Consider the following 25175-nt stretch of genomic DNA (forward strand, 5'->3'; position numbering starts at 1 on the left):
CAAAGACTGAGAACACTATATTAGAGTAATCTGTGATTAGCACAGACTGTTGAAATATTATTGCTTAATTAGTTTGCTGTATTTGTTTTAGATTAGGAAGAAAGAAAATGTTAGTAGTTTGGATGCTTTTGTTGTTTTCTACTCCTTGCCTCCTTGTTCCTAAAACCCCAACTCGCTCCAACCTTTGGTTACATTCTGTCCAGGAACTAATTAGCCAGGCAAAGATTACTTCCCCTTGTATTGTGTGTTCCCGATTTTCTCCTTATACTACAGATGTCCCAGCTGTTCCTGTCCCTGTGCAGCTCCCAGCTCTTATACCTCCCTACTTTTCGAGTTCAGGCCCTTGGAGCCAGGATTATACTTGGTGGTCCTTTTATAATGCTACTTCCCCTTCTGATTCTTCTCTAAGGCCAGTTTTTACGTCTCCCTATCCAGCTTCTGGAGTGTTTTGTTTAACAAGAGACATCTCAACTGTTCTTCCCATTCCCTGTAACTATACTAATGTTCTCCCAGAGAAGGAGGAACCTGTGTGGGTAGTTTCTCCAGGTACTCCTATGTGTCCTACTACCATACCTGTAGATTATGACCAAGGTGATTATCTGGCTCCTAACTATACTACTGAGAAGACTATAGTGTCCCATCCTATTTTCTACTTTCATAAGTCCCCAGGGTATGAAGGGGTTGCATCATATGAGCGGTCTGTTACAATTGGGGATTGGCACCTATGGTGTACAAAGTCTCCATTTCTTCTTCGTTCCCCCTGGGATAGGGGCTCGCATTATGGGCATCCTAGTGTCCATCCTGTGCCAACATTTATTGGGAACTTTCGTCGCCCTCTCCTTGGTCATTACTGGCTCTGTGATAATGTCCTCCACATGATTCTTCCCCCCACATATGATTTTTGTGTATTGGTAACCTTGAATTATTTTCCTAAAGTTATTCCTCTTCTCAAACCACCATCCCCGCACTGCTCTAAGCGAGAGGCCTTGTCTTTACCCTCCTCCGTTGCCACAGAGGATGAGGCGATTGAATTAGCCCTCCAGTATATCAATTCTACTTATCCTCTGACTAAAAAGAGACTTGTAGCCCTTTCTGCCACGGCCTGGATTCCAATTGGGGGCCCGGTAGCGGGTATTACTGAACTAGGTATGGCTACACGGAGACTTCAATCCCTACTTCATGTTCTAGTTCATGAGCTGAACGTGGTAGTCAATGCATTGCAGGATCAAATTAATGAATTAAGTATAGTTTCTCGGTATAACCGTATGGGTCTTGATTATCTCTTTGCAGCCCAGGGTGGCCTCTGCACAGTGCTAAATTCTTCAGAGTGCTGTACCATTGTCATAAATAGGACGCATGTAGTTAGGCATGCCATGGATAAAGTCCTACAGTTGGCCAGCCTTAATGTGGAAGATTACCGAGGAGGATTAGACCTTACCTCCTGGTGGTGGTCATTGACCTCCTGGATACGTCCCTTGTTTATTTCCCTAATAGTCTTAGTTCTAGCAGGGTTGTTGTTTTGTTTCCTGGCCTCATGTGCTTCGGCAGTATGCCGTCGGACCTTAACAAGTAGGGTAATGGTGGTTCATAAGTCTATTCCTAGTTAGGACCACCATAATCTCCAGAGTTTGAGTTGTGAGACTTATCTCTGCATAAGCTGATTTTAGTCTCAAAGGGGGGAATGAGGCAGTGGGCAAAAGAAATTGCAGATGGTTCAGGTTATTTTCAATGTCTGGCTTGGCTGAGCCAAAGGTTAGAAAGGTCAGTGAGAAATGAAATTCTGTCCCTTGTGAATTGGCAATGCTAGCTGGCACATCTGTATACTATTAAATCTTGAGGGGATATTATTATGAATGAACAAAGGAATGAGCCAGACATATGACATATTGTAGTTTAAAGATTAGGCAGAAATACTGTTTAGAGAGAGGCAATAGATTAGAATTTAGAAGTGCTTGGTATGTAGAATATGTCTTATAAGGATGCTTACTTTAGAATATGCTGTATTCTGTGTAAATTAATAAGTTTTGTGTCTGTGTAGAATGTCTGTTAAATTCTGTATTACTCTTTGTCTGCTGTTTAAGAGGTCAAGCAAGGACTGCAGTGAAGAGGCCAACATGTGTTTTAAGTTATCTGCAGTTCTGGCTGGTTCAATGTATAAGCTGATAGGTGAAAGAGGTCAGGACTAGTCAGCTCTCTTCTCCTTGATTAATTATAGGTAAAATGTAGAAATGGTCTTGAAAGTAATAACCCGATATGTATGCTATTAAGTAAGATTGGCCCTTGACCCCTTTAATGAATACCAGAGTTTAGTTAGCAGTTAGTACTAGGAATATGAGAATAATAAATGTAAGAATATCCATTATCCTCTAAGTGAACCCAGGTTAAGCTATAGATGAGAAATCAATCATAATAACATGCAGGAGTTCTGGAGACCAAATGTCTGGTGTAAGGGGCCCCAGGTCACAGGTCAGTTTAGGATGTCTGGAACCTATGTAACTGATATTTGTATAGAGCTGATTGGTTGAGGCAAGGTAATCAATCTATTCCTTAACCAATTGGAGAGTAAGGGGGCTAGGCTAGGCTAGATAGAACTGTATTTAAGTGGGAGAAGAAGCAGTTTACGTCAGAAGGAGCTCAGAAGAAAGAGAAGGACCAGTGTTGCCAGGTGGGCGGTTTTACCGCCCAATTGGGCGGTTTTCCGCGACCCGCCGCGGGAAATTTTTGCCCGCGGCGGGTTGCGTTTTTTTGGCCTTCAGGGCGGTTGTTTCGGCCGCGGGGGGGGCGGGGTTAGTGACGTTTTTGGGTGGGGTTAATGACGTTTTGGGCGGGGTTAGTGACGTGGGAGGCGGGGCCGATGACGTGGGAGGCGGGGCCGATGACGGGGAGGCGGGGCCGATGACGTGGGAGGCGGGGGCGATGACGGGGAGGCGGGGCCGGTGACGTGGGAGGCGGGGCCGGTGACGGCGGGGGCGGGGTTGATGACGGCGGGGGCGGGGGTGATGACGCGGGGGTGGGGGTGTCAGGGGCGGGGTTTGTGTTTGGGCGGGTTTTGGGCTGTTTTTTGGGCTCCATCGGGCTGGAAAAAAATTTTCCACCTGGCAACCCTGAGAAGGACAGAAGGAACAGACAGAAGAAGGAGAAGACAGCATAAGAAGAGAAGCAGCTGAGACAGAAGCCACAAAGACACAGAGAGCTGAGAGAAAGACACAGAGAGCTGAGAGAGAGACAAAGAGAGCTGAGAAAGAGAAGAAGAGACTTAATGCTGATGTTCTACTTTGTTTGCTGGCAAATAAAGAAGATTTCTCTCTCATTCTGGTGTGCTGTCTGACTCCTGAAGTATCATAAATTCATGCATCAATTCCTGCAACAGTAGTAGAAGGGTTAACCTATTACCAGCCCCTCCAAATGGCACAGTAATTTTGATTTATAACAAATTACTATTCTACCTACGGAAAGTTATTCCGTTATTATACCTCCTCTGTGTACACCCGTATGCTGAACAAGCTGGCATGTTTGAAAATATAAGTGAGATTAAATAAAAATGCTACCAACAATTAAGAACGACAACGTGGATGCAACAGCTCATAGGTTTGTTTACTTTGTTTTGAGTGTACGCAGAACGACGGCAGCGCGAGGAAGGGGAAACATAGTATGACCTAAGTGGCTTCAACGTTTTGACGTCATGCCGACTCCCGTTCTGAATCACCTCCTACCTTGGGTGAATCCATCGTCTGTTTCCGTTGAAACTGAAAGCGCGGGGCACCATGAGCTAGCCCGGTCCGCCCCTTTCCTCCAATGGACGCTTTGTCGCTGCAGCTAGCGGTCGAACGGTTGCGTTTTCTGCGAGCTAAGATATGGCTACCCCGGCCAAGAAGAAGGCTGGCAATAGCCGCAACAGCCCTGCAGCTCCGGTTCTTCCATCCACCAGCAGCAGTCGGAGCCAGAGGAGAGCCAGCGGCGAAGGAGGAGGGCTTGGACGACAGTTCGCTGGAGACCAGGGGTTTGTGGAGGGCTCTGTCCGGCGCATCAAGCTGGAAAACTTTCTGTGAGTATAAGACTCTTCCTAAACCTGCCGCGCTCTGGAGTGGATGAAGCTGTTCTAGGGATTTGCCAGTTACTTAATTCCAGAAAAGTTTATTTCTATAACTTTGTTATTATGTAACATTTATGTATATAGAATACCAATCTTATGGGCTGATGCTCAGAACTTAATGCCGGTGCTAGAGCTGATTAGAACTGGAGTTAATCTGCGCAGAATTTTCAGAGGACTCTAGCGTAGTCAAATGGATGTTAATGAGATTATTTCCTATTCTGTCCCAGCGCACAAAACAAAGCAGATGATCAGAAGCAAACGTGAGCGCTAGAGGCCATTAGTGCTGGACTAGTACCTGCATTTCCCTGCGCCACAGGATCAGAACCAGCGAGTGCGTGAAGCAAGGGAGGAATGGAGAAGACCTAAGGTTTGACAGGTCCTGGATTTTCTCCTGGACCTGTGAAACCTAAGCACCCCCCCCCCCAAACAAAAGGCCTGGAGGTCAGATGGACCTCCAGGTCCCACCCCTAAAACACTAAAAAGACCTGGTGGTCCAGTAGGACCACTAGCCCTGTCCTCCCCCCCCCCCCCCCAGCGGCCTGCCTCGAAGTTGGAAGAGGGAAGGGCTAGCAGGATGCACTGGGCAGGGCAGGTGAGGGCGCCACCATTTCAAGGAGGTATCCACAAAGGAAAGAGGGAGTGCTAGTCCCTTCCTCCTCCAACTTCGATGTAGGCTGTGGGTGTGGAGGGCTAGGGGTCTCACTGGACCACCAGGGTCTTGTTAGTTTTGGGGAGTGGGGGCTGGCGGTTCCAGTGGATCACCAGGAGTTTTTAGTGTTGGCGGTGGGGTGTATGTGTAGGCGGTGTGCTTAGGTTTGACAGGTCTGGGCTTTCTTTTTTGACAGCCCAAACCTGTCAAAGAACTTCTGCCGGAGAATTGTGCTTGGCTGCATGCCCAGGCACAGTCCTCCCACAGAAGTATCCCTATGATCAGAGATAATAGCATGCCTAAATTTGTATTCTATTAACTCTGATCATAGGGGCGTTAATGCCTCACGCTGTTCCAGTGCTAATTTTTAGAGCGCTGTTTGGAGCAGCACGGGACTTCTGATCATCTGCATCTTAATGCTGAAAATGTAACGCTGTTGGGATGTTTGAAGATAGGGTGTCCCACAACTTTGTCTTTAAAATCTGCTGTTTTTTTTTTTAATGTGGAAGCTGAAGGAAGCACATTCAAACCCCTAAGAGCTAGTAGTGAAGGACGAATGTGTTCCAGTCAGAGCAAACCTGAAAGTGAAAGCTTGGACTGGTGCCTGTTTTCTGCCCTTAAATATAAGCTTTTCAGGTGAAAAAAATTGAAAAGCTTATATTTAAAAGTGCACAAGAACTGCACCAATGTGTGCATTGCTTCTGGATTTGCCTGGTACATGTGTACAACAGCTCTTCTTACCTCAAAAATCTTGTGTGCATGAGCCAGGCATGTTCCTCCTCCTTGCTTTTGGTCAAACAGCGTGCACATAATTTGCATCATTTTACGGTTGAACATTGAGGAGCTATTTTTCTGTGTTGCTTCCGCGGTATTGGTTGGGTGCTGTTCCCGATAGCGCTGGAGATCAGAGCAGAAGGGAGATTTTAGGCCCTTGATAACTGTGGGGTCAGTGCTGAAAGCTTGCCTTAGTCATACACTAATGACAGAGCCCATGACTTGCTAATAAAAGACTGCTACAAAAGTTTTGCATCTTGATGTAAGCATGCGGATTAGTGCTGCATTAAAAAACATGCACTATCAGAAAAAAAACAGTGCACACCACCACAGTAATATGCGGCTCATTGCTAAAAATGTCCATATGCCCGCCATTTCCCCTATCTGGGCAGGAGGGTTTAGTTTGAAGAGAGGGAGAAGGGAAGGAGGGGGTCAACTTTACTACTAGGGCTTTTTGTGTGTAGGGCAGTGGTCTTCATTAATTTTTAAGCTGGGGCCACTTTGGATTCTAATGAGCTGAATGAGAATGTGGAGCCCCACAACATTGCTGCCAGTGTGTGTCAATGACATCCATCTCCATCCGCCCACCTTCAAGCTTCACTGGGGGTGTCCTCAAGGTTATGAGTATAGAATAACTCGGGGACAAAGTTTGCCCCCATCCCTGTGAGTGCTGTCCCCGCAAGCTCTGATCCCATCTGCACAAGCCTCGAACAGTTATGAATTTTTATATTGAAATCATTTTATTAAAGTATAAAAAGAAACAATATTCTGTACAACTGTCGTTTTATAAATCACAAACAATACAAAACAAAACAAAGATCAACAAAATCCCCTGACTTCCCTTCCCCCTCACAAATATCCCCTCCACTATTGGAAAAACTGAACGAGCCAAATTACTACACAATGCTACATAGAAAATTCATGTTAACAGAATACCTCGGTCACACGTGCACAGAATACAAATGCCAAATACATAATAGCAGACAAAAAATGATAAACATATATTAAACCAAAAGTCTAGAAGCAGCAGCACTGAAAATATTCAAAGAGAATATAGGGATCTAAGGGCGAGAGAGGCAGTACTATTTTGTTTCATTGTCATTGGTACTAAGCCATACAGACTACTGTAATGGAATCTGTGCGGGTTGCAAAGTACAAATCATAAACTTCAAACTGCTCAAAACACGGCAGCCAGGCTTATATATGGAAAAACGTGATTTGAAAGAGCCAAAACCCTATGAGAAAAACTGCACTGGCTCCCAATCAAAGAACGTATTGCATTCAAAATCTGCACCCTGGTTCATAAAATTATCTACGGTGAAGCCCCGGGATACATGACAGACCTCATAGACCTACCAACCAGAAACACAACAGGATCAACACGAACATACCTAAATCTCCACTACCCAAGCTGCAAAGGACTCAAATACAAATCAACTTATGCATCCAGCTTCTCCTATATAAGCCCACAACTGTGGAACGCATTATCAAACGCCGTGAAAACAACATATGACCACCTAAACTTCCGGAAATCACTAAAAACTAACCTCTTCAAAAAGGCATACCCTACCTATCCAAATTAAATGCCTGAACCCTGCAACACAACGAAACCAAAGCTTGAACTGGACATAACTTAACTCTTCCCCCCTACGATTCCCTAATGTTCCTGTTACACATGATCTTTATTCTACCACAACATCACTTTGTATTTGTTCATGCCGGAATTGGCGATCGCCATTATGGTACTATGTAAGCCACATTGAGCCTGCAAATAGGTGGGAAAATGTGGGATACAAATGTAATAAAAAATAAATATAGCATATAGGGATAGACAGAGATCTCAATATGTAAATTTTGGAAGAAAGGCGGGAGAGGGGAGATATAATAAAGACATTCAAATACCTGAAAAAAAGATGTGGAGATTACATGATCCACGTGCTTTTGCATTGTGAGATTTATTGTCAAGAAATACTCCATGACTAAAAAAGATGATTTAATAGCAGTCTTCTCTCCTCTGAGTTACCTTTAAACTATGCATGTTTTTCAAATACTATATGGCATGGCTCAGAATATATGCAGCCTCTGATTGATCTCACTTTACGCAATGCAGTCCACAGGGCCAGAGGTTATTTAATTCTCCACTTCCCCAGTTATATGAAAATAGTCTACAAATCGGTTCTTACAGCTGGGTTTACTTATTAGGTAACTCCCTAAACAAATCGGACGTGAGAAAAACTATTTGAATTTTTGTAAGACATTAAAAACCGTCCTTTCCAAGAAGTTCCTGTCAACAAAAAAATGAGTAATTAAGACTAGCAATATAAGAACAATGTGCATTGCTGGACTCATGTCCCTTAGGTTTCAATTTAATTTTTCACGTTTTCTAAGTTATGCTATGTGTTGACTGTATAAACTTTTAAAGTAATTAATTGCTTATTTTTAATGTAAGCCACATTGAACTCATTTGCTTGGGATAATGTGGGATATAGTAACATAGTAGATGACGGCAGAAAAAGACCTGCACGGTCCATCCAGTCTGCCCAACAAAATAAACTCATATGTGCTACTTTTTGTGTATACCTTACCTTGATTTGTATCTGCCATTTTCAGGGCACAGACAGTAGAAGTCTGCCCAGCACTAGCCCCGCCTCCTAACCAGCCCCGCCTCCCCCCACCGGCTCTGCCACCCAATCTCGGCTAAGCTTCTGAGGATCCATTCCTTCTGAACAGGATTCCTTTATGTTTATCCCACGCATGTTCGAATTCCGTTACCGTTTTCCTCTCCACCACCTCCCACGGGAGGGCATTCCAAATATCCACCACTCTCTCCGTGAAAAAATACTTTCTGACATTTTTCTTGAGTCTGCCCCTCTTCAATCTCATTTCATGTCCTCTAGTTCTACCACCTTCCCATCTCCGGAAAAGGTTCGTTTGCGGATTAATACCTTTCAAATATTTGAACGTCTGTATCATGTCACCCCTGTTTCTTCTTTCCTCCAGGCTATACATGTTCAGGTCAGCAAGTCTCTCCTCATACGTCTTGTAACGCAAATCCCATACCATTCTTGTAGCTTTTCTTTGCACCGCTTCAATTTTGTTTTACATCCTTAGCAAGATACGGCCTCTAAAACTGAACACAATACTCCAGGTGGGGCCTCACCAACGGCTTATACAGGGGCATTAAAACCTCTTTTTTTCTTCTGGTCACGCCTCTCTCTATACAGCCTAGCAACCTTCTAGCTACTGCCACCGCCTTGTCGCACTGTTTCGTCGCCTTCAGATCCTCAGATACTATCACCCCAAGATCCCTCTCCCTGTCGGTACCCATCAGACTCTCCCCGCCTAACACATACGTCTCCCGTGGATTTCTACTCCCTAAGTGCATCGCTTTGCATTTCTTTGCATTGAATTTTAATTGCCAAACCTTAGACCATTCTTCTAGCTTCTGCATATCCTTTTTCATGTTTTCCACTCCCTCCGGGGTGTCCACTCTGTTACAAATCTTAGTATCATCTGCAAAAAGGCAAACTTTACCTTCTAACCCTTTGGCAATGTCACTCACAAATATATTGAACAGAATCGGCCCCAGCACCGATCCCTGAGGCACTCCACTACTCACCTTTCCCTCATCCGAGCGAATTCCATTAACCACCACCCTCTGGCGCCTGTCCGTCAACCAGTTCCTATTCCAGTTCGCCATGTTGGGTCCTATCTTCAGCCTGTCAAATAAATATCTGGCTTGAACTAAAGGCAATAAGACAGCCTACCTAGCTTTTTGTTTCTTTTTACACAAACGGGGGGGGTGGCTATTGGGAAATGCACTTTATCCAATCGTCTAGCCTCTCCTTCACATGTGCCCACGCTGGGCTGACTCTGGGGGGTCATGTCATGGCTTATAATGTCAGAGCTATGGTTGTGTTGTAGCCCACTTGAGGTCAGCCTCTGTTGAGATTTGCAAAGCTGCAACACGATCTTCAGCAAGATTCCCAATGCAACAGCTGGGATCTAGAATCCAACTTCCCTCCCCCCTTCCCCGGCCCATTTTGTTTCTGTTCAAAGCTGTACCTAAAGAAAAAAAATAGCAGTACTATGTTTTTGTTCTTGCTGTTGGCCTTAGCCTATTGCAGAATTTGTTACAATTTCCCTTTTTGTTTTGGTCAGCCTGTTAGGTAAGGATTCCCATATTTAGAACTATTGTGACCGGCTTGTCCTCGGAGATAGCAGAGTTAACCACCTGTAGCAGATGTTCTCTGAGGACAGCAGGACATGCATTTTCACATAACTTGCTCTCTCCCCTAGAAGTTGCATTCTTTTATCTTAGTAGACTGCTTTGATCCTGTGAGGCACTAGCAGGCAGGATGGTACTTGTGTGTGTGTGTGTGGTGCCACTTCCAAAGGCTGCTGGAATTAGAAACTGGGGAGTGTGTTTTTGCTGGGCTCTGTGGGATCACCCGTATGTGGAAATACGTGTCCTGCTGTCCTTGAACATCTGCTAGAGGTGAGTAATTTTGTTTTAGCTGAGAGAAAATGAGCCTGTTTTCCTCCAGTATTGATGTTAACGTATTGGCTTGGGCTGTTTTATTCTGTCATTGACATCAACTAGGCCATTGCCATTTTTTCAAGATGGCAGCAGCTCAGTTAGATTCCCTGGGGTCTGTGCACTCAAAATCTTAGGGATCCCATCTCCAGGGTTCTCCAACTTGGATTTGGTGCTGATGACTTAACTTCCCATTGACTTCTATTGAAGTTAATGAAACGTAAAACATCAAATGGCAAAGGAAGTTCTGTTTCACCTTTGGAAGTGAAGTAAAGTTTGTGTCATTGGGCAGCAATAAACTTCACTAATCTTTACCACCACGTGCTGCATTGGAAGCAGTTTCTGTGCAGCATATAAATACTACTACTACTATTTAGCATTTCTATAGCGCTACAAGGCGTACGCAGCGCTGCACAAACATAGAAGAAAGACAGTCCCTGCTCAAAGAGCTTACAATCTAATAGACAAAAAATAAAGTAAGCAAACAAAAAATAAAGTAAGCAACAAAATGTGCATTTATGTGCTAATCTGGAGGTGGGAAGGAGGGAGATTTTCAGCTCTTAGGGAAAGGGGATGGGAATTTGTTATAATGCCTGTTACAATCAAAATGGTTCACATATTAGATACAGCTAATTATTTTGGTGCAGTGGAGAGTTAAGTGACTTGCCGAGTCTCAAGAGCTGCAGTGGGAAATAAGTAAATAAATAAAAAATACCTTCAATTGTGCGACTAATCATGATTACATTTTTGTGCTAAGATAAGCACAATTGTTTACCTCTCAGTTTGAAGTTATTTTGTGCACTCTGATCCTTGCTACATAGTAAAGTATTGGACTACAAAAAAATTCAGTACTAAACCAGAAGTAACTGTGCGCTCTGATTAGTATGCTTTATTACATTGACTCTTGTGTGATGCTGGAGCAGTTCTATTTTGAGAAAGTGCTTGATTACAAATGAGAAAATGAGTTGATGATGACAGATTAAATTGTACACCATCACCCAAACCGAATAGACATAACCACACAAAACTCTATTTTTTTGTTATTACTGAAATTGTGTTGCAAGTGGCTGTAAACTGTACTAAAGACATAATCTTTCTAAAAGATTGCCCATAGTAAAGGTTCATTATCTTCCAGTGTGTAATATTCTTATTGGAGTATTGATGCTTGTTTTCAGGACATACGATACTTGTGAGGTGATTCCTGGACCTCATTTGAACATGATAGTAGGAGCAAATGGGACAGGAAAGTCTAGTATTGTTTGTGCCATCTGTCTGGGACTGGCAGGGAAGCCATCATTTATTGGACGTGCGGATAAAGTAAGTATCTTTCTGAGATGTGAATGTTAAAATTGGTGTACCTTCTTTGAAGTACCTTGTAATTGGAGAGCCACATTTTAATCCAACAGTATTGTATGGTCTAAGTACTACTGTATATTCCCTCCCCCCCAGGTCAACAAGCAGGTTGTAATTGAGCAGACAAGGGTGACATAATTGCAAGGTGCTGGGATGGAACAGCTCCGCATGAGCTGAGAGTTAGTTTAAAAGTTCTGGGCATGCATAGTCTGTATAGTGCACAGTGGAAGCTGTCCCATATTTTTAAGAGTTTCCTTATTTGTCTTTTGATGTTTTCATCACTTTCTTAAAAAACAACAACCTAACCCCCCCCCCCCCCCCCCCCAGAACTTTGACATTCCACGTTAATCTTCTTTTAGACCACAATTAAGGGGGGTAAGTAACATGCGACTCAGGAGATAAGATACAAAATATCATTACACAGGTCACAAACGATATAGCAGGCTATTCCCCACCCCTTTTACTTATTCTCAACTGAGGGTAATACAGTGTGAATCTTTTTCAAGTCTATAAAAGCACGTAACTGTTCCAGAAGAAAAAAAAGACATATTTTATGCCTACATATTTAACAACACATTTGCATGGGTAATTAAGATAAAAGGAAGCCCCCAATGCCAAAGTGTCTCAAATCAGTTTTCTTAGAGGCAGGTTGAATAATCAGTCACTGGATGTACTACTATTCATGCAGTAAACCATGTATAGGAGCTAGCACTGTTGCTTTTGGAGGTTCAGACTCTTATTGCAAGGGAAAAGGAACCTCACTGGACATAGACAGAAGAAACCTCAACTAAGAGAGATCTTCACATCTCTATCGAGATCAGTTTCTCTCCCTCGGTAACCTAACAATAATCTCCTTCAAAATCTTGGCTTTCTTATCAACTTTGGAAAGTCAACTCTGTAGCCTAGAGATCGTGTTTTATTCATAGGAGCTCTTTTGGACATGGGGTAAACCAAAACTTTCCTTCTCCAAGACAGGATACAGAAGCTGATATATACTGTATCAAAAAAAGTCCAGTGTTTCCCATGCATCATGACCAGGGTCACTTACAGTGACTGTGGTATAAAATCTGCACTACAGGTGCCACTTCACTTCAAAATGAAAAGCCACAGTAGGATCTCCAGGTCCCAGTAAAATCACTATAACCCAATTTAGGTATACCAGAGTTTGCTCATCATCTTCATGTCAAATGTTAGTGTTGGACGTCTAAAATAAACCTAATGAAAGGTGTTTCTCATGCACCACTGAACATTGTTGCTTCTTGACAACAGATGCTTTGAAAATTAGCTGGAGAAGCCTATCTAAGCCCTCATCTTGTAGGAAGCCAGGTCAAGGACTGCTCAATTCTACATGGTTGATACAGAGCAGCAGTCTTTTACTTCCTCCAAGTGTTTGCCAGTCTCCCCAGAATCAATGTTTATTCCAGGTACTTCCTTGTTCCAAGAAAATGGGAGGATTCTGTCCTATCCTAGACCTAAGGGCCCTGAAGAAATTTTTGGTCAGAGAAAAGTTCAGAATGATTTCCCTGGGCACCCTTCTACCCATGATTCAGGCAAATGATTGGCTATGCTGTCTGAACGTAGATGATGCTTTTTCCCACATTTCAATATTTCCCAGTCACAGGAAGTATCTTCGATTCCATATGGGGAAGCACTACTACCAGTATCACATTCTGTTGTTTGGCCTCACATCAGCTCCCAGGGCATTCACCAACCAGCTTATTTTCGAAAGAGAAAGACGCCCATATTTTGACCCAAATCGGGAGATGGGCGTCTTTCTCCCGTGGGCGAACAAATCAGTATAATTGAAAGCCGATTTTGGTCGTCTTCAACTGCAGTCCCTCGCAGGAAAGAACAAAGTTGATGGGGGCGTGTCGGAGGCGTGGTGAAAGCAGGACTGGGGCGTAGTTATCGGCTGAGAGATGGGCGTCTTTAGCTGATAATCGAAACAAGAAGGGCGTTTTTAACGAGAATTTGGTCCGCTTTATTTGGACCCTTTTTTTCAGGTCCAAGTCCCAAAAAAGTGCCCCAACTGACCAGTTGACCACCGGAAGGAATCGGGGATCACCTCCCCTGACTCCCCCAGTGGTAACTAACTCCCTCCCACCAAAAAAAACCCACTTTACAAACTTTTTTTCCCAGCCTGTATGCCAGCCTCAAATGCCGTACCCACCTCCATGACAGCAGAATGTGTTATATCCTCTGACAGCCTTTCCCTGGTTCTGATGTGGGTCTCGGGTGGGTGTGACACCTTTTCTGTTAAGGGCACTGCAGAGTCATATCAGCAATGCATTGTGGTGGGTGTAGGGTATTGGGCTCCGTGATTCCACTAGCTTGTGTTACATGCTCACGATGTTGGTAGTTGGTAGGCTCTACTCCCATGGTGCTTTTCCGCCTGCTTACTTGGTCAGAGTGTGCCCTGTTTTGTTTCCGGTAGTCCATGAGGTAGTGGCCATTTTTGTAAGCCAGTTTTAGATCCCTTTCATGTGTTAGCCACGTTACAGAACTTAGTTCTTACCTTGAATGTTGCTGAAAGAGGGCATTGTACACCATTCTGCCAGCTCTGACCTACTGCTCATCTCAGTACCAGGGAGACTCTTTGCCAGTGGGGCACAACCTCTGATCTGCAGTTAACTGTGAGTAAACGTGCTTATTCCAATAAAGGACATTTTCGGAGACATTAGTCTTCAGGTGTCAACTGGTGTGCCAAGATTATACAGCAGCAGCAAGTCCTAGAGGCCTGCGTGTATGCAGGTCCCTGGAGCACTTTTAGTGGGTACCGCAGTGCACTTCAGGCAGGCGGACCCAGGCCCATCCCCCCTACCTGTAACACTTGTGCTGGTAAATGGGAGGCCTCCAAAACCCACTGTACCCACATGTAGCTGCCCCCTTCAACCCTAAGAGCTATGGTAGTGTTGTACATTTGTGGGTAGTGGGTTTTGGGGGAGGGGGGTTGGGGCTCAGCACCCGTGGTAAGGGACCTATGCATATGGGAGCGTTGTCTGAAATCCACCGCACTGACCTCAAGGGTGTCCAGTTGGTGTCCTGGCATGTCAGGGGGGCGAGTGTACTACGAATCCTGGCCCCTCCCATGACCAAATGGCTTGGACTGGGACGTTTCCGAGCTGGGCATTTTTAGTTTCCATTATTGCTAAAAACAAACAAACGCCCAGCTCGGAAACGACTAAATCCATGGCATTTTGGTTCATACAAACCGTATTTTCGAAGCGGAAGATGGATGCCCATTTATTTATTTATTTATTTTGAAAATACGGTCTGTCCCACCCCTTCACGTACCCATTCTCGGACATAGACGCCCATGGAGATGGGCGTTCGCGTTCGATTATGCCCCTCCAAGTGTCTATCGGTAGTTGCAGTGTATCTACGCAGACTGGGAGTGTACGTGTTTCCCTACCTGGATGATTGGCTGATCACGAGCACATCGTAGGAGAGAGCGATAGTCAATATGCCTTACTATTTAGGTGTTGGAACTACTAGGGGTTATCATCAACTACCTCCAACTCCCACCTTCATCCAGTTCACATAGAAGCTCTGATAGACACAGTGCAAGCTCGGCTTTTTCTTCCACAAGTGATGGATACCTTGTGCTTTACTACTTTAATGGAGTTCTTTTGATATGTTTTTACTTTGTTATTGTAAACTGCTTTGATTGCTATGGTATGGGAGTGGTATATCAAGTGTGAATAAACCGTAAACTTGCAGGTCCGCAGCATCAAGTAGGTATCATATTGGCAACTGTTGAGACTGATGACCACATGGTTTCAACAATGCATGTCACTCTCATGGCATATCTCCACTTGAGACGGTCCAGTCGACCCTTGCTTCCCAGTGATATCTGGCGACTGGGAATCTGGATGTAGTCCAGATTTCCCCAGAGTTGACTCACGACCTTCTCTGGTGGACGATTCGGTTCAATTTAACTCTGGGACTCCCCTCCAAATACTACCACCTCAAAAGGTGTAGACAATGGATGCAGCCAGCCTGGGATGGAGAGCTCATGTAGGTGGATGTCACACTCAAAGCCTGTAGTCTGCTTGGGAGACTCAATTGCATATCAATCTACTCGAGCTCAGAGCAATCTGGAATACTCTAAAGGCTTTCAGAGATTGGCTACAGAACCAAATTGATCTTATTCAAACAGAGAACCAGGTTGCAGTGTTCTGTGTGAACAAGCAGGGGGGTACGGGATCCTATCCCTTGTGTCAGGAAGTGGTGGAGATGTGGCAGTGGGCCCTCCTTCATGAAATAGACCTCTCTGCCACATATCTGACTGGGAAAGACAATTACTTGGCGGACAGGCTGAGCAGGGTGCTGCAAGCACGTGAGTGATCTCTCTATGTGGGTGTAGCCTGCAAGATTTTCCGAGCGTAGGGCACTCTCTTGGTGGATCTTTGTGCCACTCATCTCAATAACAAGACCCCTCAGTTCTGCTCCAGGCTTGGATCACACAGCAGGCAGTCAGATGACTTTTTCCTTCATTGTGGGAAGGTCTTCTGTATTCGTATCCCCTAATACTTTTCATATAGAAGACTGAAACTCAAACAAAATCATGGAACCGTAATCTTAATTGCTCCTTACTGGCCAAGGCAGATCTGGTTTCCTCTTCTGGAATTATCCTCCGAGGATCTGTGGAGATCAGAATGTTTTCTGACCCTTATCATGCAGGACGAGGGTTCCCTTCTCCATCCCAACCTCCAATCCCTGGCCCTCATGGCTTGGATGTTGAGAAAGTAGAATTTGAATCCTTGAATTTGTCGTAGGGTGTGTTTTGCGCCTTGTTGGCTTCCAGAAATGATTCTAGTAAGAGGTGTTATTCTTTTAAATGGAGGAGGTTTGCTGTCTTGTGTGAGGGCTATGTCCTAGGTCTCTTCTCGTGTCTTACACACCATTTTTGCAAAAACTTCATTGGCTACCAGTATAATACAGGGCTAAATTTAAAACTCTATGTCTGATCTTCAAAGGAAATGGCCCCGAGTATCTGAAGAATGGGATGATCTTCCACACACCACCAAGGACACTTAGGTCCTCCCAAGGACTTTCACTAACTATACCCTCTCCAAAAGACATTACACGATGTGATACCCGCAAGCGAGCCTTCTCCGGAGTAGCCCCCACACTCTGGAATGCATTGCCTGAAACGCTCCATTTAACACAAGACTACCTCTACTTCAGGAAGCAGGTGAAAGCTTGGCTGTTCAACCAAGCCTTTAATGGAAGAAGTAACTAACTTGTTAGTCTCACACACACACAAGGATTGACTCGGGCTGCACATACTGCAGCGGGACATGTTTATTCACTCCTACCCTAGCTGAGATAATATTTAACCATCTCTCTGACCTCATGTGCAACTTTCTTCAAATCAATCACCTTACTTTCTAATTCTTCCTACTTTCTTACTCAACTATATGTTACAACTTTGCCTTACCCCTCACTACCAATTATAATGTTCTAGTACATATTGAGGCATATTTTCAAAGCACTTAGCCTTCCAAAGTTCCATAGAAACCTATGGAACTTTGGAAGGCTAAGTGCTTTGAAAATATGCCTCATCGTGTTGTCATTGCAAGTAGTATACCATGCCATACTTTGTATTGTTGTTCAAATATTTTTACAGCTCTAATTGCCTACTACTCATGTTTGATCTATTCTTACTGCACACTGCCTTGAGTGAATTCCTTCAAAAAGGCGGTAAATAAATCCTAATAAATAAATACACAAAAACTGCTTGAATACCTCCTGCACCTTTCTGAGTCTGGATTGAAAACCAACTCTGTAAGGGTTTATCTTGGTGCAGTTGATGCTTATCACTGTGTAAGGGGTAAGTCCATCTCTGTACAGCCTCTAGTTTGCTTCATGAGAGGTTTGTTGTTAATAACCCCCCCACCCTGGTCAAACCTCCAACTGTGTCATGGGATCTCAGTGTTGTTTTCATCCAGCTGATGAAAGCTCCTTTTGAGTCGCTTGCTTCAGATGATAGGAATCATTTGACCTTGAAGGTAGTGTGGTGGCAGTCACTTCAACTCGCAGTCAGTGAGCTTCAGGTCTTAGTATTGGATCCACCTTACACTAAGTTTCACCACAACAGAATGGTTCTCCACATTCACCCTAAGTTATTTCCTAAGGTTGAGTTGGCGTTCCATCTTAATCGGTCAGTCGTTCTACCAACATTCTTCCTATAGCTACGTACCCATCCTGGAGAATGTGTACTGCATGCATACCTTAGACTGCAAGCAAGCCTTTGCCTTTTATCTGGAGCAGACTAAAGCCAATAGACAGTCCACCTAGCTTTTTGTTTCTTTTGACCCAAATCGGATGGGGATGGTCATCGACAAACACACTATTTTCAGTTGGCTAACAGATTGCATATTCTTCGCTTATGCCCAGGCTGGCCTCAGTCTGGAGGTCATGTTGGGCTTATAATGTCAGAGCCATGGCAGCGTTGGTAGAGTCTCCATGGAGGAAATTTGCAAAGCTGCAGTGTGTTCCACACATTCACATTTCATTACTGTCTTAAGCAGCATTCCTGATGTGACAGCCAGTTTGGGCAGGCAGTTCTGAAGAATTTGTTTGGTATCTAGAATCCAACTTCTCATCTTGGCCCTGTTCTTTTCTGTTGCAGACTGCACCTCCATGACTAGTTTGTAAATAGTTTCAGGTTAATTGACTTTCAGACCTCCAAGTTTTAAGTCCCTATTCTCCTAGCATTGTTTTCGGTAAGCCTGGTAGCTAGAGATTCCCATCTGTTAGAATACAAAGGCCTGCTTGTCCTTGGAGAAAGCGAAGTTACTGACCTGCAGCAGGTATTCTCATAGGAGAGCAGACCAAGTATTCTTACGTACCCTCCCACCTCCCCTTGGAGTTGTCCTTTAGCTTTTTGTTCTGCCTGAGGTGATGGTGCTTGTGCTTTGGGCGGGAAGGCTCATGCGGGGTTTGGTGCTGCTAGAATGTTCTACACACATGCTAGTCAGCTTCAACACCGGGCTCTATCTGATGATGTGATCCATCTGTGAGAATACTTGGCCTGCTGTCCTCTGAGAACACCTGCTACAGGTAAGTTAACTTTGCTTTTCAAGTATATCAGATGCGTAAAGCCTATGAGGGAATCTGGGGGGGGGGGGGGGAATAGATCATCAAGGAATAAAAGGGGCACTGGGGTAGAAGACGTTGCAGAGAGACTGAATTAATTTGGTGCTTCAGTCTTTACTGAAGAAGATGTAAGAGATCTATGTGCACTAGAAATGGTTTTCAGGGGTAATGATGCAGACATCCTGAAAGAAATCTGGGTTTAAAAAAGTTTGGACAAGTTTCTGGAGGAAACGTCCATAGTCTGTTATTGAGATGGACAAAGGGGAAGCCACTGCTTGCCCTGGGATTGGTAGCATAGAATGGTGCTACTAATTGGGTTTCTGCAAAATACTTGTGACCTGGGCCACTGCTGGAAGCAGGATACTGGGCTAGATGGACCATTGGTCTGACCCAGTATGGTTATTCTTTTCTTAAATTGACAAACTAAGAGAAGTAAGTCACCTGGACCAGATGGTATACACCCCAGAGTACCGAAAGAGCTCAAATATGAACTTGCTGATCTGCTGTTAGTAATCTGTAACCTGTCATTAAAATTGTAGTACCTGAAGATTGCGAAGTGGCCAATGTAACACCAATTTAAAAATTAAAGGGGTTCCGTAGTGATCTGGGCAACTACAGACCAATATGCCTGACATCCATTCTCGACAAAATAGTGGAAACTATTATAAAGAATAAAATTACTGAACACATAGACAATCATGGTTTAATGGGACAAAGTTAACTTGGATTCAGCCAGCCTTAATTTGCTTCATTTTTTTGGAGACGTGAATAAACATGTAGCTAAAGGTGGGCTAGTTGATCTAGATTTTCAGAAAGCATTTGACAAAGCCCCTCATGAGAGAGACTCCTGAGGAAGTTAAAAAGCCATTGGATAGAAAGCATTTGTTCTGTTCATTATTAAGAACTGATTAATGGATAGAAAACAAATGGTAGGGTTAAATGGCCATTTCTTTTAGTGGAGGAAGGTGGATAGTGGATTGCCTCATTGATCTGTACTGGCACTGGTGCTGTTTAATATATTTATAAATGAATTAGGACTGGGAACGATGATTGAGGTGATTAAATTTGTCGATGACCCAAAACTCATGCAGTTGTTAAAACTTATGCAGACTGCAAAATTACAGTAAGACATTAGGAAATTGGAAGTCTGAGAATCTAAATGGCAGATGAAATTTAATGTGGACAAATGCAAAAGTGATGCACATTGGAGAAAAATAATCCAAATCATAATTACCTGTTGTTTAGGTTCCACTCTAGGAGTCAGCACCCAAGAAAAGATCTAGGTGCCATCAGTACACTGAAATCTTTTGCCTATTGTGTGGCAGCAGCCAAAAAAGCAAACAATGCTAGGAATTATTAGGAAAGGGATTAAAAATAAGACAGAGAATACTGTAATGCCTCTATATTGCTCTACGGTGTGACCAAGTATTGCGTGCAATTTTGGTCACTGTATCTCAAAAAAGATATTGCGGAATTAGAAAAGGTTCAAAGAAGGCTGACCACAATGATTAAAGGAATAGAACTCCTCTCATATGCGGAAAGGCTTAAGAGTTTATTTTATTTTTTTAATTTTTATTTATTTTGGACTTTGCTCACACCTTTTACAGTAGTAGCTCAAGGTGAGTTACATTCAGGTACACTGGATATTTCTCTGTCCCAGGAGGGCTCACAATCTAAGTTTGTACCTGAGGCAATGGAGGGTTAAGTGACTTGCCCAAGATCACAAGGAGCAGCAGTGGGATTTGAACCGGCCACCTTTGGATTGCAAGACTGGTGCTCTAACCACTAGGCCACTCCTTCAGCTTGGAAAAGAGATGGCCAAGGGGTTGATATAAGAGGTCTACAAAATCTGAGTGGTGTAAAACAGGTAAATGTGAATCGATTTGTTAATTTTTTCGAAAAGTAACTAAGACTAGGGAACACTCAAGTTACCTGTTAACAGCTTTTCAAACGAATGGGAGGAAATATTTTTTCACTAAACGAGTAGTTAAGCTCTGGAACTCCTTACCAGAGAATAGGCTAACTGCTGTTTGCACATCTGGGTTTAAAAAAAAGTTAAACAAGTTCCTAGAGGAAAAGTCCGTAGTCTGTTGCAGTAGAAATGGGGAAAGCTGCTGCTGTCCCCAGGATTGGTAGCATGGAATGTTGCCTGGATTCTGCCAGGCAGTGGCGTAGCAAGGGCGGGGCGGTGGGGGCGGTCCGCCCCGGATGTCAACGGGTGGGGGGGGTGCATCCGTCCGCCCCCGGCGCAGCGCCTCCCCCCAACACGGTCCCCACCTGCCTACGAGCTCCATCCATCTGCAGCGCTGCTGTAAAGAAGAAATCGCTTCGTCGGCCCTTCCCTCACTCACTGTGTCCCGCCCTTGAGGAAATAGGAAGTTACGTCAGAGGGCGGGACACAGTGAGTGAGGGAAGGGCCGACGAAGCGATTTCTTCTTTACAGCAGTGCTGCAGATGGATGGAGCTCGTAGGCAGGTGGGGACCGTGTCGGGGTGGCGCTATGCCGGTGGGGGGGGGGGGGTCCACGCCAGTGGGGGGGTGTCATGTTGGTCTGCACCCGGGGGTGGGGGTGCAGCGGCGATCCGCCCCGGGTGGCAGCCGCCCCCACTACGCCATTGCTGCCAGGTACTTGTGACCTGGATTGGCCGCTGTTGGAAGCAGGATACTGGACTAGGTGGACCATTGGTCTGCCCCAATAAGACTATTCCTATGTTCTTATGTACAAACGGGCTGTTGCTTATTTTGAGAGAACAGAATCTATACAGAGGTTTGTTGCTGTCAGCTCCAGCAGTGTTGACATTCAAGAGGTAAGGTGAACTTTAGCTAATTAGCTTCTGTTTCATTTCTGTTAGGAACAAATGAGTTGCTGCCCCTACTGTGGTTATTTTGAAACCCGCTGTGCTGGACAACATATACAAAGTGGCTACTTAGTCCTGTCTGAGTAATTTTAACTTCATACTACTGCTTTGCCTGTTGTTCGTCAGAGATGGTGTATTTAGTCAATGAGTATTCTCTAACTTGTCTTTTGTTATCTATTCGGATTTTGCTGCTTCATCCGATTGGGCTGCTCTGCAACAATGGGCAACTTAGCTATAAAGTTGAGTGGCCATAAGCTTGGGAGTTGCCCACTTGTATGCCTGATTACATCCTGTTTGTTGACCTCCCCCCCAAATAAATAAATAAAAGCAAAGCTACTTATCTGTAACATGTTTTCTGTAAAAAGATTAATTAGTCATACAATTATCTCCACCTGCATGAGAGATGCATTATATTTTCAGCTATAGAACTAGCTGAAAGGACTGAGGAGTGTACTGTGCTTACAGCTTTTGCTTTCTGAGCGCTGGGAGAGCTGTGTAATGACATTATCTGCTTGTGTGCCTGCAGCAACTGTGCTTATTGATAAATGGATTGATGCAACTTGATTGTGAGGATATTTAACTATGAAATGTGTCTCTGAACACTTCTTTTATTGGTTGATTATATTGCATTTAATACATGAAATGTGATTTCTCAACAAGTTAAGCAAAATCAAACTAATATTGTTTGCAGTGTTTCCCAGACTTCATCCTCAGGGTTGTGGAATATTTTAATTTTGAGGATAATCAAAATAACAAAATAGTCTGATTTGTACTGGCCATTAGTATTAATTGTGACTGCTATGAAAACAAGACCTAGTGGAAGGTCCTGAACACTTTGTTTGGAAACCCTGCTTCACAAATTAACTCCTGAGGGTTAGCTGTTTTCAACTGTTGTATTTAATCAGAGTCATTTATAATAAAAAGTCTCTTATTTTTGTTTTGCAGGTTGCTCTCTATGTGAAGCATGGGTGCACAAAAGGCTCAGTTGAATTAGAGTTGTAAGTTTCTACATATATGTTCTGTTACCATATTTGCGTTTCATTCAGTTGTTAGCTGTGGAATTAGGTCATTTTTACAGGGGATTATGCATTTTTGTGAATTACCTCCATCTGTTCTCCATCCTCCTGTAGTACTAGAAATTCAACACCTTTGGGTAAACTCTGTTGAACGATGGATACATCTGATTCAAACTCTGGTGTGAACACAATGAGGCATATTTTCTCAAAGCACTTAGCCTCCCAAAGTTCCATAGAAACCTATGGAACTTAGCCTCCCAAAGTGCTTTGAAAATATGCCTCTATGTTTCTCATATATAGTCCCTGAGATCCCCAAACAAGACTGTTTTTCAGAAGTTTTGATCTCCTTTCCTCTTGCCTCATCTTCCCTGACTGTTGGGTTTTTAAGTTTCATATGCTACTGTTTACTTGGAATTGATTTTCATATTTATTACAGGAAATGGCAGACTATTGTTGGTGGTGTATTTTAGTTTGGTTTTCTATGTTAATCAAGACAGCACAGAATTAGTGTTATGAAAATAACCTTATTTCCAAATATATATATATTTAAATGCCATTCCTTATCTTCAGCAGATGAATCCATAGACAAATGGGTTATGGCCAGGCCATCTACCAGCAGGTGGAGATAAGGATGAGTTTGAATATAATCTTTCAAGTGTGCTTTTTTTGGAAGGGGGGGGGGGTAAAGATTTTACCTTTAAATTCATAAGTACAGTTTACAAATATTGGTTGAATGATCTCTATTTTTAATGAAAGGATATAATTTTATAGGAATGTTTAAATTTTTGCTTTCAATCAGGTATAAATCCTCTGGAAATATTGTCATTACTCGTGAAATACATGTAACCAATAACCAGTCATTGTGGTTCATCAACAAAAAGGCTGCTAGTCAGAAATTGGTAGAGGAACAGATTGCAGCTTTAAATATCCAAGTGGGAAATCTCTGCCAGTTTCTTCCTCAGGTGAGAAAGTTAACTTTTTTGCACAGATATGTGAATACAGCTAACCTATGAGGCTTTGAAAGCTCTTGTACAGTAACATCAGTTTATAAAGCCATGGTTTTCTTGGTCCGTTGAAAGATATTGCAACCTTCAGAGTATCCTGTTAACTAGGGAAAATGTTAAAATCGAATAGAAAATCTGAAAGATGCACTTAATTTTGTTAAGTTGTTAAACACTTGCTATAGCGATATGTCAAGAATCTGGAACTAACTGTATTATGTACATGGTTATAGGCTTGAATGGATTCTCTGAACAGCCCAATCATATTTTAATCAATAGGTCATTCAATAAGTTTTTTTTTTTCCCTACTGAATAAGGCCTAACATTAAAGAGAGAGAAAAAAGGCAACTAACTGAGGGGCCCTTCTACTAAAGCTTAGCGCGTGCTAAAGGAATTAACACAGCTTAAATCCTGTGCATTCTATTTTATACCTAAAGGCCACGTGGCATTTGGCTCACGCTAATGTCTGATTGCTCATGCTAGTTTTTAGTAAAAGGACTCAGGGTGACAAAGGGTGACAAAGGGGTCCTTTTGCTAAGCTATGCTAAAAAGTGGCTGGTGCTGCTGTCAGCACATGAGTTTTCTGCGCAATGTGGCTATTTTTACCACAGCAGTAAAATGGTTACTTTTGTGGGTTTTTTGTTTGTTTGTATGGCCACATGCTAATTTCCCCATTCTCCGAGGACAAGCAGGCTGCTTGTTCTCACAAGTGGGTGATGTCCACGGCAGCCCCTCCGATCGGAGATCTTTACTAGCAACAACGTTTGCTAGCCCTCGCGTGGGCATGCCTAGTGCGCATGCGCGACTGTCTTCCCGCCCGAACGTGAGCATGTTCGCCAGTCTTTTCCGCGGCTCAGGACGGCTGTTTATGGACATTCTGCGCCTCAAAAGACCCCTCGCGCCTTTTTCACAGCGTTCTTCCATTCGGAAGTGTCCGGAAAGTCTTCTGTCGTGTTCTTCGTCTTGTTTAAAAAAAAGGGTGGGGTATTTTTCCCGCTATTCCCAGTGTTTTTCCCGTAAGTTTCCGTTCGTTGTCAGAAGCGACCTTTTTTGGCCGCCCGTACGGGTTTTTCCCTTGTTTTGGTGCCTCTTTTTGTCACCATCGCGAATTTTGATTTCGCCGGTGTGATTTTTCTGCCCATGTCCTCGAAGCCTGCCAGCGGCTTCAAAAAGTGCACCCAGTGCAGCCGGACGATCTCGCTCACTGATAGGCACGTTTCGTGCCTTCAGTGTCTGGGGGCCGTTCATTGTCCCCAGGCCTGCACTCTCTGTCTTTCGTTGATGAAGAGGACTCAGGCGGCGATGTTAGCTCAGTGGAACCTCTTGTTCGGAGCCTCGTCCGGTACTTCGACGCCTGTGGTACCGAGGTAATCGGCGGTATCGATGTCGTTGGAGGGTGCATTGTCATCAGAAGCGCATGTGAGGGCTGTCCATTCCCCTGCTGGTAGCACTGAGCCCTCGAGTAGGTCTCCGCCTGCCTCGAGGGCTCCTGCGGTACTGGCCCCCCGGGGTCGACCTGTTTCGGACCCGGCCCTGAGGAGGCGTTTGGATTCAACGTCCTTCTCTTCGGTACCGGCAGGTACCGGTGACCTGCTTCGTGCGAAGGCCAAGAAGCATCAGCACCGGTCACCTTCCCATCACGTTACCGAGAGCTCTGGGTCGCCGAGGGATTTGGCACCTGCTAAGCGTCGATGCCGGGAGGATCGCTCGCCCTCCATACAAGAGGTGTCGATGCGCTCTACGGTGGACAGCCCGGTACCGCCTCCGCGGCCCTGACAGATTCTGAGCTC

The 25175-nt window shown here is 44.1% G+C and overlaps 1 protein-coding gene across 1 annotated transcript in view; it reads left to right on the forward strand.

The window, feature by feature from the left end:
* Positions 1-3754: 3754 nt before the first annotated feature.
* Positions 3755-25175, forward strand: part of SMC5 (structural maintenance of chromosomes 5) — a 201628-nt gene continuing 180207 nt past the window's right edge. Inside the window, 4 exon segments of the mRNA XM_030193855.1 lie at positions 3755-4045; positions 11229-11370; positions 22314-22366; positions 23184-23346. Coding sequence (XP_030049715.1) covers positions 3855-4045; positions 11229-11370; positions 22314-22366; positions 23184-23346 — 549 coding nt within the window. The 5' untranslated portion in view covers positions 3755-3854.

This window comes from Microcaecilia unicolor, chromosome 2, assembly GCF_901765095.1.
Source record: "Microcaecilia unicolor chromosome 2, aMicUni1.1, whole genome shotgun sequence".
Taxonomy (NCBI): Eukaryota; Metazoa; Chordata; class Amphibia; order Gymnophiona; family Siphonopidae; genus Microcaecilia; species Microcaecilia unicolor.